The 13,739-nt window shown below is 32.0% G+C and overlaps 1 protein-coding gene across 1 annotated transcript in view; it reads left to right on the top strand.

Annotated features, from left to right (window-relative positions):
• The window catches only part of LOC124538703 (zinc finger and BTB domain-containing protein 5), a 48,940-nt gene extending 37,944 nt beyond the window's left edge, over positions 1 to 10,996 (top strand). The window contains exon 2 of the mRNA XM_047115856.1: positions 7,636 to 10,996. Coding sequence (XP_046971812.1) covers positions 8,082 to 9,827 — 1,746 coding nt within the window. The 5' untranslated portion in view covers positions 7,636 to 8,081 and the 3' untranslated portion in view covers positions 9,828 to 10,996. The remainder of the gene's footprint in view (positions 1 to 7,635) is intronic.
• Positions 10,997 to 13,739: the final 2,743 nt, after the last annotated feature.

Genomic DNA, 13,739 nt, shown 5'->3' with positions numbered 1-13,739 from the left:
TAAAATACAGCGTGTCAAATGGATACATGTAATATGCCATGCTAAACAGTTTATCTGTAAAGTTAAATCTTTAGATTTGTATCTGTAATTATTACTTAAAGTTTATATGTTTAATATTTTATACTTTACATGTCCGTCATGAATCAGATTCATAGTGTTTGAAATCGTATAAAAGCAAAACACACAAAATGATTATAGTAGGATTATACATTAATTGCTTTTTATAAAGAAGCATATTAAATAAAAAAATACATTGTTAAATTCATATTAAACCCTAAATGGTCATTTCGTTTTAAAATTCAATAATTAAATTGAAATCGTTATCGTCTCATTAAAACAAGAAACTGTTACGAGCTATGAAATTTTTAAGTAACGTAATCGTCTTTAAGATTACTGAAGTAATTAAAAATTTGTCAGCTAGTTGTACACATAGCACGTTACCACTTTCATTTTTGTTTTATCTTTAGCCGCATCATTATGCATTCTTCGATTGATCTCCTCACTTGTCAATGCTTGATGCCAATTTGCTTCTGTATTTATAATTTGCTAAACAACTCATCACAATTACAAGCTAATTAGCAATTAGAAATACTTTTATCTTCATAATAAATTGACGTTCGTGTCATAGCCGTATACGTAGCTCGTTTATGCCGAGTCATAAATATTGTGTTGTAAATAATATTTTTTTGGTGCCGATTGGTCTTTACATTGCTTTGTCCATTCGATTGTAATTGACCGGTTAAGTGAATTTCTATAGTGAATACTTTTAAACGTACGATTGAATAGGATTACTCGCCAACTTTTTCGCTGTCGATGCTTATTATCCATGTATTTTGACTTGATGAATTTAAAAATGATTTAAATATTTGCATTACCGATTAAATTTCACCTGTAAAATCTACAAGGAAAATAAAATTTTTAGAAACCACCTTTAAGAAATCGTTTATACAATTGATTGCCAAGCTTGGTTTTGTTCTTAATACGCTTTTGATGGTGTGCAGATAAAAAAAAAGTCTTTGGAACCATGTGTGCACTTTAAATTAACGTTACATTAACGCGGAAGTTTTGAGAAGCCGTAGTTGTAAACGAGTTGAGTTTTTTGTTGAAAGTACTAATGTCCTTGATGCAACAGGTAATGTTTCACGTAAAACTGTAATAAAATTTGCAACTTTTTTTACTTCTTACTGACCCTAATACAAATGAAAATGACCCTATAAAAACAATGTCAGAGTAATGGAAAAGTATGAAATTTAAAAATGACCTTTTGCAAAAGTAACATATGGAAGTATGGTCAACGACTCTACTGTCATGTTATGATTGATAGTTGTGATACTAGTTACTTGTACGTAGGGTTCCATGTAAGTTCCGAACTCCTAATCACTCAATACAATACTTTACCTGTTTGAAATACTCTCAATCGTTATTCATAGTATAAAAAACCTATTAATATTAAAACGAAAGATCAAAAAAGCTCTCAGTATAACACGTAATTTTGATTGTCCTTTAACCAAACATAAAGTAACTGAAAATATGATAAAATAACCTCACAGTATCCAATTACATATCGATATATTATAAGTATAAGGGTACACCAAATAACAGTGATTAAACACTAAGAGAGTGAAGGTAGGTTCGCACGAAACAAGAGCAAACCGGATCCAAATCGGGGGAGCGTTTTCTGTAACTGGAGCAGGCAGCCGTCTCGAATATCGCCCCTTATGTCGATAATAAGATTTTCTTTCCAACACCGCAAGTTTCTCTTTTTTGTAAGTGCACCTGCAATGTAGGACAATCTTTTCGACACAGCATCGTGATTGATCCTTATCGGTCTAATCGTACAATATAGATATTTCGTAAGAAGCTGAAAATTTACCGTTTCTGACTCCAACAACAAGCGACCTATCACAATTTGAAATTATTTGATATTGAAGTCTTAAATATTACAAAATAATATTCATTTCTTGAAAAAAATATTATACTTATAGTATTTTTATAATTTAAAATGATACGTTTGGCAACCTATATATATGTAGAAATGTATTAGGTACAAATAAATAATTTGATATAATATAAAATAAATACCTAGAAGAAATATGAAATAAGTACTTCGAAATACTATGAAATAAACAACTTTAGTAAATTAAGTTATAACTTGTAATAATGTAATGTCGTAAATATCAAAGGAAGTACATATAACGAGTCATAGTATGATATTCATTTATGTAGATACATACATAGGAGTGTAGTCATTGAATGCCAGTAGCAGACAAGCCGCTAGCCGCGTGGGAAACTCGAGCACCGATACTGTTAAATGTACTCAACCATATTTTACGTCAGAATTCGACGCACTCCAGTTACCGAACGATCGCGTAAGTAATCCACTAAAGACATTAAGGACTGAAATGGATTATACATCCTTGCATAGTCGTACCTAACTGTCCTGCTCTTACCTTAGTGGAAGCATTTCAATGTGCCGTGTTTGTTGTATTAATTAATTATACCATATATTCGATTCCTTAAATGCTATCTAGATTCTTAAATTGCTACGTCGCACTTTGATAAACAAACTGATACAAAGTACTATATAGTATTTTACTTACATTACGTTATGAATATTGGTTCTAGATTGTCTTCTAAATCGAATTTTGAAGGCATAAATTAATATCCATTTCGAATAAGACATTAATTGTAATTTATATTGTAACTTGTTCAAATCAGCACGATTTGAAGAAGCTATGTTTCTTTAATCCATGGGAATTTTACAGCTTAGCTTCTTATGCGAGTTTTATTTCGGTTCGCACCAATTTAAGATAATGACAAATAAAATAAAATTCTTTCGAAATACAACGTCGTCATACATTTATCGAAATGACGCATAAGGAAATCATCATCACCGTTTCACTTTTACTGCTATTGAACTTTAAAACATAACAATTGACATAAAATCGTAAGAAACACGTGTATAAGAAAGATCAAAGTTTAGCAAGCAAACGGTCATCTTCATTGAAATGTCAGAGGTGAGCAGTACGCTCAAGTGCGGCCGATCTCAACTGACGTGATGACGTTCTGGTATGCGCTAGCGTTCCATTTTAGTACAGCACCCGCTTGTTATCCACGGATCACTGGAACTATTTATGTTATTAATCACATTGTATAGTTTATAAATTACCAAATTAATTTTATCTGAAATAAAAGCATCGTTTTATATTATAAATCGAGATCGCGCATTTAAATATTCAGTACGATATTGCATTTGTTATAGCGCAATAAGTGCTTAATAACTCAAATAAATACTGGTAAACTGTGACTCTTACATAAATCACAGTGACAACTGAAAATTTACTTGCCAATCACGCTCTTCGTGGCGCACCTGCGCGTGTATTTCGATGTCCCGTTTTCGAAAACGAACAGCTTCTCAAGTCGATGTAAGACATGTCTATGTAAGAGCGCCAATTAAAACCGTCGCATTGTCGTTGAGAGCGTATCGTGGCTCGAAATCACCGTCCGCAGCGAGCCCGCAGCCGCGCAGGCGACACTATCGCTTCCATCGAGATTATACCATTAATTGTTGCTTATTTTTGCAGTAAATAAATACAATACAATTTGTAGACATCATTCGATCACTTTTGAAGATAAATTGGAGTATTGTAGTTACGATTGAGGTCGCAGCTCAATGTTAATTAAGATAAGAGATACCCCGCGTTCCTAATTTACCAATAGTTAGCCGAGTATTTTGTTTATAGGGAGATTGCGAGATAACTTATTACAAACTAGATTGTTAAAATTATAGTTAAATTTACGTACAAGCTCATTGGACTCATGTTACTGGTTTACGGATTTGATTACACTTGAGAAGTTATGTTTGATAAAATGATACTGTATCCATGAATTTATCGGTCTTAAATAATAATTTCAATTAATTGTAAGTAGCTTTAAGATTACATAACCTCCATGGTCGAGTGGTGTGTACACCGGTTTTCATGGGTACGCCACTCTGAGGTCCCGGGTTCGATTCCCGGCCGAGTCGATTTAGATTATCATTAGTTTTCTATGTTGTCTTGGGTCTGGGTGTTTGTGGTACCGTCGTTACTTCTGATTTCCATAACACAAGTGCTTCAGCTACTTACATTGGGATCAGAGTAATGTATGTGATGTTGTCTCATATATATATATATATATATATATATATATATATATATATATATATATATATATAATTATTAAGAATATGTACGCCATACATAAAACAAAATTATGTGAAGATTGTTTAACTTGCTATTAAATGAGTACTATGAACATGAAAATTTGGTTTCCATATTTTATTTTTTGGTCTTGATTTGTTTCAGTGTAATTTTCGATATACTTGAGTTTTTGTATTAACTAATAGGTAAAAATAGAGGAAATTTTATGGTAAACTGTACCTATACAAGTGAACTGTGTTCCATTGTTTTGGTATTAGTAATTTTAATCATCTTGATTAAAAGAAGTAGGAAATATATTTGTGACTGCATAAACTTTTCAAAGAACTAAATTATATAATTAAATCGAATCTATTAAAATATAATCGGTACTTAAATTTAAATATAAACGATCAGAAGTGTCGTAGTTGGTTGCGTGAACGTTGGATATAAAACTGTTTTGATTATCCTATGTTAACCAATGATCTTTCCTTGGGATAAAAATATACATAATTTTAACCAATAGCGGTACATCGTGCTTTTTTTTTAAATATACATTATAATTTTATTTTTATTTTGGCCAATGGATTCAGAATAATATGCGCTGAAGATACATTATTTAACTGATAACATTTGCTAGGAAAATCTATGTTTTCAAAAAATTGTTATTGCGTTTTTTTTTATTTCACAGAAGGTGAAAATTAAATTTAAACGCATGCTTCTTATTACAAATGTCAGAAGTAAAAGCTATTTCGCACCAGAATCGTTTCAATCCTTACACAGAACCAATGCAATCAAAATCTCCATAGAATTTGTTTCACAGCTAAGCACAGTAAAGTCACAGCATAAAGCAAAGTTTAACTTTAAAAAATATAAATATTGTGTTGGGTGTTGCCACATAACAAAATCGCTTTATTAATTCCGTTTCGCAACGTAAAAAAATAATTAACATCATCATCGACGAAAATCGTAAAATGGAAACGAGAAGCATTATCATTATGGTGATATTTTCATATCGATTGTGGCATAACAAAACGATTGTGTCGTGGTCCAATTGCTTGTGTTTGAGGCGCAGCGTGGCGACTGCGGAGCGGTGGCGCAATGCTCGTTAACCCACATGCGCTGAAGTAGGCATCAAACTCTCATCCCTTGCTACTATAAAATACTAAGACAAGATATTTATTTAAGCACAATCACAAAAATATCTAGAATAATAAAATCGAAATCAAAGTATACTTTATTCAATTAGACTTTTATATGCGCTTATGTATCGTGATTCGTGATTTAACAACTTTTTTATATTAAGTGAAGCTACCACCGGTTCGGAAAGTAGATTCTACCAAGAAGGACCAACAATAAATTCAGTAATTACTCTTTTTCAATATTTAAAAAATAATATAACAACACTTCACTAAAATTATTTGTAATGCTTTCTCGCTATCCAAATGACTCAAATGTGTCTTCAATGCTCGGATTAGTTACCAATGAGCCTGGAGCAGGAAAAGAAGAAGATATAATTATTGTAAAATTGAATATATTTCTTACTTTATAGCCTGTTTTAATAGTAGTAAAACGAATATTACTTGGACTATGAATCGACACCGTACTTAAAAGTAGCTTTATGTTCAATGAACAGATTAATGTATTTTCTCTCCAATACATGATTTTGTAATTTAAGTATATGTATACGACTCTATTTATGGTTTTATATATAACATTAAATAAATGAATTATGTTTTAGTCACGGAATAATTACTACTTTACTATTAATACTGGTAAGCCATTTAATTTGAAACATGAAACTAACTATTATAACAGTATCCCAACCAACAATGATTACGAGAATAAACTTACTATATACATATATGCATATGTGTTTGTGTAATAACTTTTTATGCTTGTTGTTTAATACTGGTCAAAGGTTACGAGAATACTTACTAAGTTTTGGACAAAAAATCATATTGTGTTTTCTCAAAGCATTGCCATATTTATTTATCATCATTTATGAACTGACGGCAATAACATTAATACGTAATACATTTTATATGACATTTCTCGTATGAGCAAATATCTTAGCTCCTTAGTCGTAACGCGCTAACGCGGTACACAATTTAGTTTTAAATACCTTTGTGATGCAATGACGTAAACTACTGATTGAATTCAGAGTTTTACGAGCTTTAACCCAATGTAATGTAAACGAGTATATAGATTAATTTACGATCCTCATTATACAAATTTACTCACTTCTCTTACTATGTAGCAATGTTAGTGGATAACAAAAATATATTAACCACTATTTGTGGTAAATTGAAGTTGCGACAACGAGTGATAATTAACCGTGGATAGTAATTTCATCTAGTAAAGAGCATGGGGTCAAATGATAAATAATAACATAGGAACATAAGCTCAGCACCGGCGTACGACGTTGAGGCATCTTACGATATTATACTGTATTATATGAAAACGTCTTTTATATCACTCTTCCTTGTTAAAATGTGCTTAAACTTTATTAACTATTCAAACAATAGATCGATATTAAATAATATCTAAGTTTCATTTATGACTACTCGTATAAGGAAAGCAACCACTAAATTATAAGAATATCTGTATAATAATTTCACGTAAAAGTGTAGGAACATAAAAAAATCCCATTGCTGGGCAAACGCTCTTAAGTTTTTCTATATAGATAAAAACGTATCGTTTAAATAACTCAGTACGTGAGGCATCGCTTCGTATAGATTTAATGATAAATTTACAATATTTCGCATATATATAAATTACGACGTATAATTGGATCAGTTAACAGATGTAATATTATACGACGTGTTTCGGTTCGCGGGCTTGCTCCAATTCATCGTGTCGTTTGACAGACCTTTCTCATTTTACGTGTAATAATGTATGCGCTTATATTTTAATACGCAAAATTTTTGATAAATTTTATTTATTAAAAGAAATTATTGTTATAAGATAAATTAGTTCAAGTCACATGTACACACGTACACGTTTACAATAATAAAAGTAAAAACATTGTCTATTGAAGCTACTAAATTATTTGATATAACGACTCGAAATAAGGAAAAGTCAAGTAAAATTTAGAATGTAGCAATCGCTTAGCCAACAATCAGAATAACGGAACGCAAAAAATCTCACTTCAAAACATATCTGTATATGTACACATGGTCAATATTTTTGTTTCTTTTATTCATAATAGTGCTTGCCGAGAGCCGCGGCGCGGGCGAAGGCGTTACGTGATGCCTGGTAGGCACCGCGCGTGACTCGCTCGCCCTGGTTTCATACAGGATCTAAACACACGAACCGACTGGCTTATTAATTAAACATTTAGATACGATTTATTTATATTTTAATATTGTCAACTTAAAATCAAGTTAATTCTTAATCGTGATCTTCGAATTTCGGTATTGACAAAAAACTAATTTATTATTTTCTTTCTTTTCAGATATATAAACATCGGACACCTTCGCTGGATTTCACCATCGTCTGATGATAATGGATATTGTTAATTACGTTACTACCCGTTCTGTGAATGTGATGAATTGAATCTTTCACGAGCAGTGTACGGGTTTGGGGTGAATAATGGGAAAAAGGAACGTTCGGATTAAGTTTGCACATTCCATTGGTCCGCCTGTTAATTTGGGTCCACTGGGCACTTTTGAGTAGCACCCCAAGCCGAGACTATAAACACTGTTAGTTACCGACGCGCTAGCGCTGCCAATAAAAGTACAAGTCATATCGGGTTAAATATAACTCACTTATTTAAACTTAGATTTACTTATTTTAGTACAAAAATAAAAGAAACACAGCAAGTGATTGCTTAATGTAATTGTATTGGATAAAAACCTATACCGAGTCATCGTTCTCGGTTGCATTATTGAAACGGTAGTCATGACGGCCACTGCACCAGAACTGTCAAAATCAGATTTTTTTGATTTTGTGACATCGAATGAAATAACTGACGCGCAATATAAGCAACAAATGCGATCAGTTAATGTATTCATGGAATCACCAGATTCGAGATCGAACCCTTTGCTGTCGGAAGAGCCTAAGGAACAAAACAACAACAATCTGTTGAGTGTAACGAACGTGCAATCATCGCCAACCAACAGCATGACAACAGCCACTAGCTCTAATCCGCTTCAAAGTTTTGATTCTATATGGAATGTCGACCGGGACAGGGATCGCTTAGAGACTGCTATGCTGGAAGATCTCAACAAATTTTACTGGAATCAAGATAACGAAATGAATGGGGCACACACGTGCACCGATACAGCTATTTCAAATAAATTAATTAGTAATAATACTGACGGGCAAATATATACACTGACTGTCCTTAATCAAGACATCAACGAAACCAGTACGAATCGTACATATAATTGGGGAAAAGAAGAGGACGTTTCAATGTCAAGTCCAACAGATTTGGAACAAAACTCTTCATTAGACCTTGAAACGATATTGAATATGAATGGATTTCCTAACGATTTCAGTCAAGATGCACTTAACTCAAATATTCTACCAAAAGTAGAAAGTTTTAACTATGAAGATGGAGACTCGGAACATCCAACCGTAGAATTAAGTACAAGGAATTTAGTAAAAGTGGAACCTTTCAGTTATGATGAAAATGAATTTCGAAGTAATGATAAAAAAGACGATTCATCACACAGCACTATCATTGGTGCGCCAACTTTGTTAGAAGTAGAATACAATAACAATAATAATGATTGGAAATTGACTGATCAAAATACTGAATCAAATGAATCTTTATTGCGAAGTGCCTTGCAAGGAAAAGCTTTTATAAGATATAGTACAATACAAAAAAACACTGTTACCAAACTTGACGCAGAAACAGAGCTAAAAAGGGTTATTATAAACAATAACAATAAAGCTGATGTACCATCAATGTATCCAGATAATAAAGACACCGAAGCGGAACTATTAATGGCAATGGGTCCACCAAACGGCAATGTCAATATATCTATACTGCTAGAAGAACCTACCGCAGCTGTGGTTGCTAACGGGGAGAATCCCACTTCAACGCAAAGTGTTGACGACATTATTCTTTCACAGTTGGATACCAGTTATCCAGACGATTACGAGAAGTTAAAACGGATAGCAACAGAATTGGGTGAATCAGTTCAGCCATTCTGCACCGTAGAACCAATTGACCCGACGCGCAGCGTGTACAATATTCACCACGTTAACGGCGAATTAGTAACTATGATTCCGGCGGGAGAAGTCCAGTTACCTCAACGCTTACAAATAGTTACGGCTTCGCCAACTGTCTCGAGCACGAAACCTCTTGGCAAAAAATACAGTAAAAGACCCCCAAACAAGACCTCGCCACCATCGACTCAAGTGCAGTCGGGTACGGCTGTTCAACCTGCGACATCCACGTCGAACGGAGTTAGAAAGGAGAGATCTCTACATTACTGTTCCATTTGTTCGAAAGGCTTTAAGGATAAATACTCCGTCAATGTTCACGTAAGGACACATACAGGCGAAAAACCTTTCACATGTTCTCTCTGTGGAAAAAGCTTTCGACAAAAGGCGCATCTCGCAAAACATTATCAGACTCATATTGCACAGAAAAACGCCGCTGCCAATGGCGCCTCGAAACCCACCAAACAGCGGTAACCGCTCATCCCGTCTTCATGTTTCCGTTCACGTTTGTAGTCAATTGAACTAAATGACTGATAGCGAGTGTATTTTTAAATCAAACACGTAAAGGCTGAAATATCACAGATGAATTTGGTAAGGTGCTAAATAAATTAATAATTTAAACGTTTAAGGCAAGAATATTACGTAAAGATTCTCAGCCGATATCATGCTTGTTAATTTGTATGTAATTCCGCCCGTTACCGATTACTCTTAGCTTTAGCTAGTTTTAGCTATATACATGTACAAGTAAGTGTTTTTAAATACAATATTGTTTAAACTTTACATTCCATTTAAATAAGTCATATTATATAGATTGCAAATCATCACATTATAGGCTATCTATATGCACTACTCGTTCGGTTCCTGATATCATAAAACTATCCATGAACTGTTTATGATTATATATATTTATAATGTATTTTTTTTTCATAGATAATACTTTAAAGTAATCAAATAAATAACCAACAATGATGAGCAAATTTAGGATTACCAATAGACTGCCCGCACTATAATTTCTCCGACGGCGCGACCGACCAAACTTTCTAAAAAATAATAATAAAAAAAAACAAAGTAAAAGAACGAACATTCAGTACCAACTATCTTTCACCGCCCGACTATCGTATCTCTATACCACCTTGCTCTCAGTTTAGTCATTTTTTCCTCATACTGACTCGTGAATTGAAGCTCTTTATCTTTACACTAGACATTAGATACTTTTTTATACCAATTTATATCGTAGTTTATTTGCAAAGAATTATATGATTTTATAAAGCGTTATTCGTAACATTTATCAATTTGGTAATCTTCTTTTGTTGTAAATTAAATATCGATTACATGGCTATACAATACATCGGAAAGTACGGTGAAGGGTAACTCATTCCTGAAATTAAATCTCTCGCCCGATATTGAGAGAGGCCTGATTGCACCCAGATTGCTATAAATTTCAAATACGAGTGATTCAATCGCTGTCTTTAAAATGGTGCTCCCTTTCTCGTCTAACAAATTGGTCTTTCTTTGTTCCTTTCGTGCAGCACCGCGCCCTACTATTTATAAGAGTACCTATTATAAATAACAAGAAATTTAGTTGATGTTTTTATTTCTTTAAAACAATCTTTTAACCATAAATTGCTTATAATTTAAACTATTAAATACTTTTTGATTGACCGAACAAATTTTATAGAATAAAACTTTCTCAATCACAAATATGAATATTTTATAAATAATAATCCACCTCGATATCATTATATATTGAATCGTTTATTAAGAGATTACGATGCATATTATGTAGAAAAATTTAATAAAAATCCGAACGACCTCTTTAACAGGAAACGTGGGTCTCTTATAATAGGTATCTATCGTGTCGTGACAGTGCAGTAATTGTGTATCGCAGCGGCGTCAAACTGCTAGCCTTATCGTATTACCTAGATTTGTTATTCAATTATTATTGTTCTAAATATTTGTATATTATAAAAAATAACTATATACATAAAAGTTATTCTTCCCGGTGTTTATATTTATATATGCGAATAATTTCTAATCCTCTAATGTAAAAATCAATAAAATAGAAACAAATCATTCTCCTAAGTCGATTATACGTACCGATTTTTTTTTGTTACATAAACTGATATTAGTTTTACTACCAGTCACGGGCTACATTTAAGATAATCAGACTTTATGTGGCGACGCGGAAGAAACTCGATGTCCGGGTGGTCAAATTGTGCAGCTTATAAACTTATAAATATTTTTTTTATTCTTTTGTATCGATACAGAGTCACAATTTCAGTATTATGTTAAGTGATGACCGCACAAGTAACGTTTAATTAAAATTATATCACAAAAATAAACCTTCGAATACTCATTAAATTCTCACTCGTTTCTCATTTTTATTTATATTAAAAAAAAATAGAATATGGTAGACGTAATTACTTCGATGTATGAGTCTATTTTCTTGCCAAGTAAATTCCGATAAAGTTATATGATCTTATTTTGTAAGTAACGGAACACTGCCTTTAAAAGTTTCTATGTAACTTAAAGACTATTTTCTACAAGCATTATAATTATTGCTTAGTCGTTTACATGACTTGTATTGAAGTGTAATATTTATGTGAACGTTTGTGATGACTAAAATGTTGCCTTTTCAAGCATGTTCGATGGGACTGGTTGATCTGTAAAACAATTAAGGTACTCAAAGTTTTCGAACATATTTATATGTAAAATAAATACTCTTGATACGACTTAATCTCTTTAAAATATATAATTTCATATTTCACTGGATATGTTTAAATTTAAAAGAATTTAGTGCATGGTATATATTGTCTGTTTTATTTTGTAAAATAGTTATAAGAACTTTAGAGAATTCCTTTAACAATACTCATTATTTGTATATATGTACGTTTAACCAAGAGGTTAAAAAGTGGGGAACTAATTTGTGACGTAAAAATTATTCTCTTGTATCTCATTAGACGATATTTGAAATGTTAGCGAATTTATAGATATTATATTGTAAGCATTAAGAAACATTTGAGAGATTTACCAATTAGATATAAGAAACTATGGCTACCTTAATATAATATGCGACTGCATAAATGGTTGTTAATATATTCATGTAATATATTAATTTATGTTGGTTTTTGAATACTTATTCGAAAAGGATTTTTTTTTTCAATTTAATCGATTATTATTGCATTTGTTCCTGAGTTGATTATTATATTTTATTAATAATTCTTTGTTTATAAGATTTCTATTATTATTGATCGAAATAAGAGTAATTTAATTTTAATATAGAAACTTAAATTCGAGGACGTCGAGGAAGTGTAATGGAGTGTTTGTTAAGGAAGTTGCCGACACCTTGTAAATATATTATTATTTATTTGGAATTTTCATTGTTGCTCAATACGTGGATTGCTAAATTATGACGTTTCACTTCATCGTTAAACTGAAGCCGTCCTGTACAATAATTTTATTATTTATTTATATAATTACGGTTAAGACGAAAATGGGAATACAAAAGTTAATTTTATTTCGATTAACCCGAGCTGTGATTTTTACTAATGTATATCTATTGATACAGTGTCAGTTGCAAGGTAATGCAGTGAAAATAGTACAGTCGCCAAGTTAAGGCTCTTCGCCGTATCACAGTTGGCTTAAGAGACAGTTTAGGGTACTTCCATACAAAACGAGATGTCATTGGGCGGCTGCCACCAACAGCGGATGTGATACAGCTTTAAAAGTTGAAGCTGGACAAAATTATTATGGTCTTCCAATGCTTCTATAATTGTACGTGCCTATCTTTTGCATTCTGCATCTCTCTCACACATACAGTTTGATTTTTAATGTATTGATTATTTACAAGGAATGTCAGTTTTTACGAATTATTACAAATATATGTACGTGTAAAAGATTAATGAAATATTTTTTACTTGTGAAGAATGCAAAAGTTTCACGTGAAATTAAAGCATTTGCCTATTTGATTGTTCGCTTAAATCTGGTCATCCATATCAGTATCAATATAAGCTCTATACGTAACGTAAACAAATTTGTAGCTACCATAATTTTTACACATTTACAGTTTTGTATTAAATTTCTTATATTTTTTACTTTCCTACTTAAGTTTGCTAATAAAATGTTTTTATAATATAAATAAACATCATCTTTTATTTCCTAATTCCATCCCTATAACAATAAAACCTCCTTTTTTAAATTTAGGAAGTCAAAGGATCAAATTTGCCTCCATTCAATGATCAGATTAACCCATAGATACTGATAAGAAGCAAGAAATATAAACAAACTTTGTGCATCAAAAAAATCACTTTCATAGCAATTCTTTTACCATAATAAAATATATTAAAATTCATATTTTTAAGCAATCAAGTAAAGAGATAAATATTA

Source organism: Vanessa cardui, chromosome 2 (genome assembly GCF_905220365.1).
Source record: "Vanessa cardui chromosome 2, ilVanCard2.1, whole genome shotgun sequence".
Taxonomy (NCBI): Eukaryota; Metazoa; Arthropoda; class Insecta; order Lepidoptera; family Nymphalidae; genus Vanessa; species Vanessa cardui.
The sequence above is the reverse complement of the archived record's forward strand: the minus strand, read 5'-3'. Positions and strand labels throughout refer to the sequence as shown.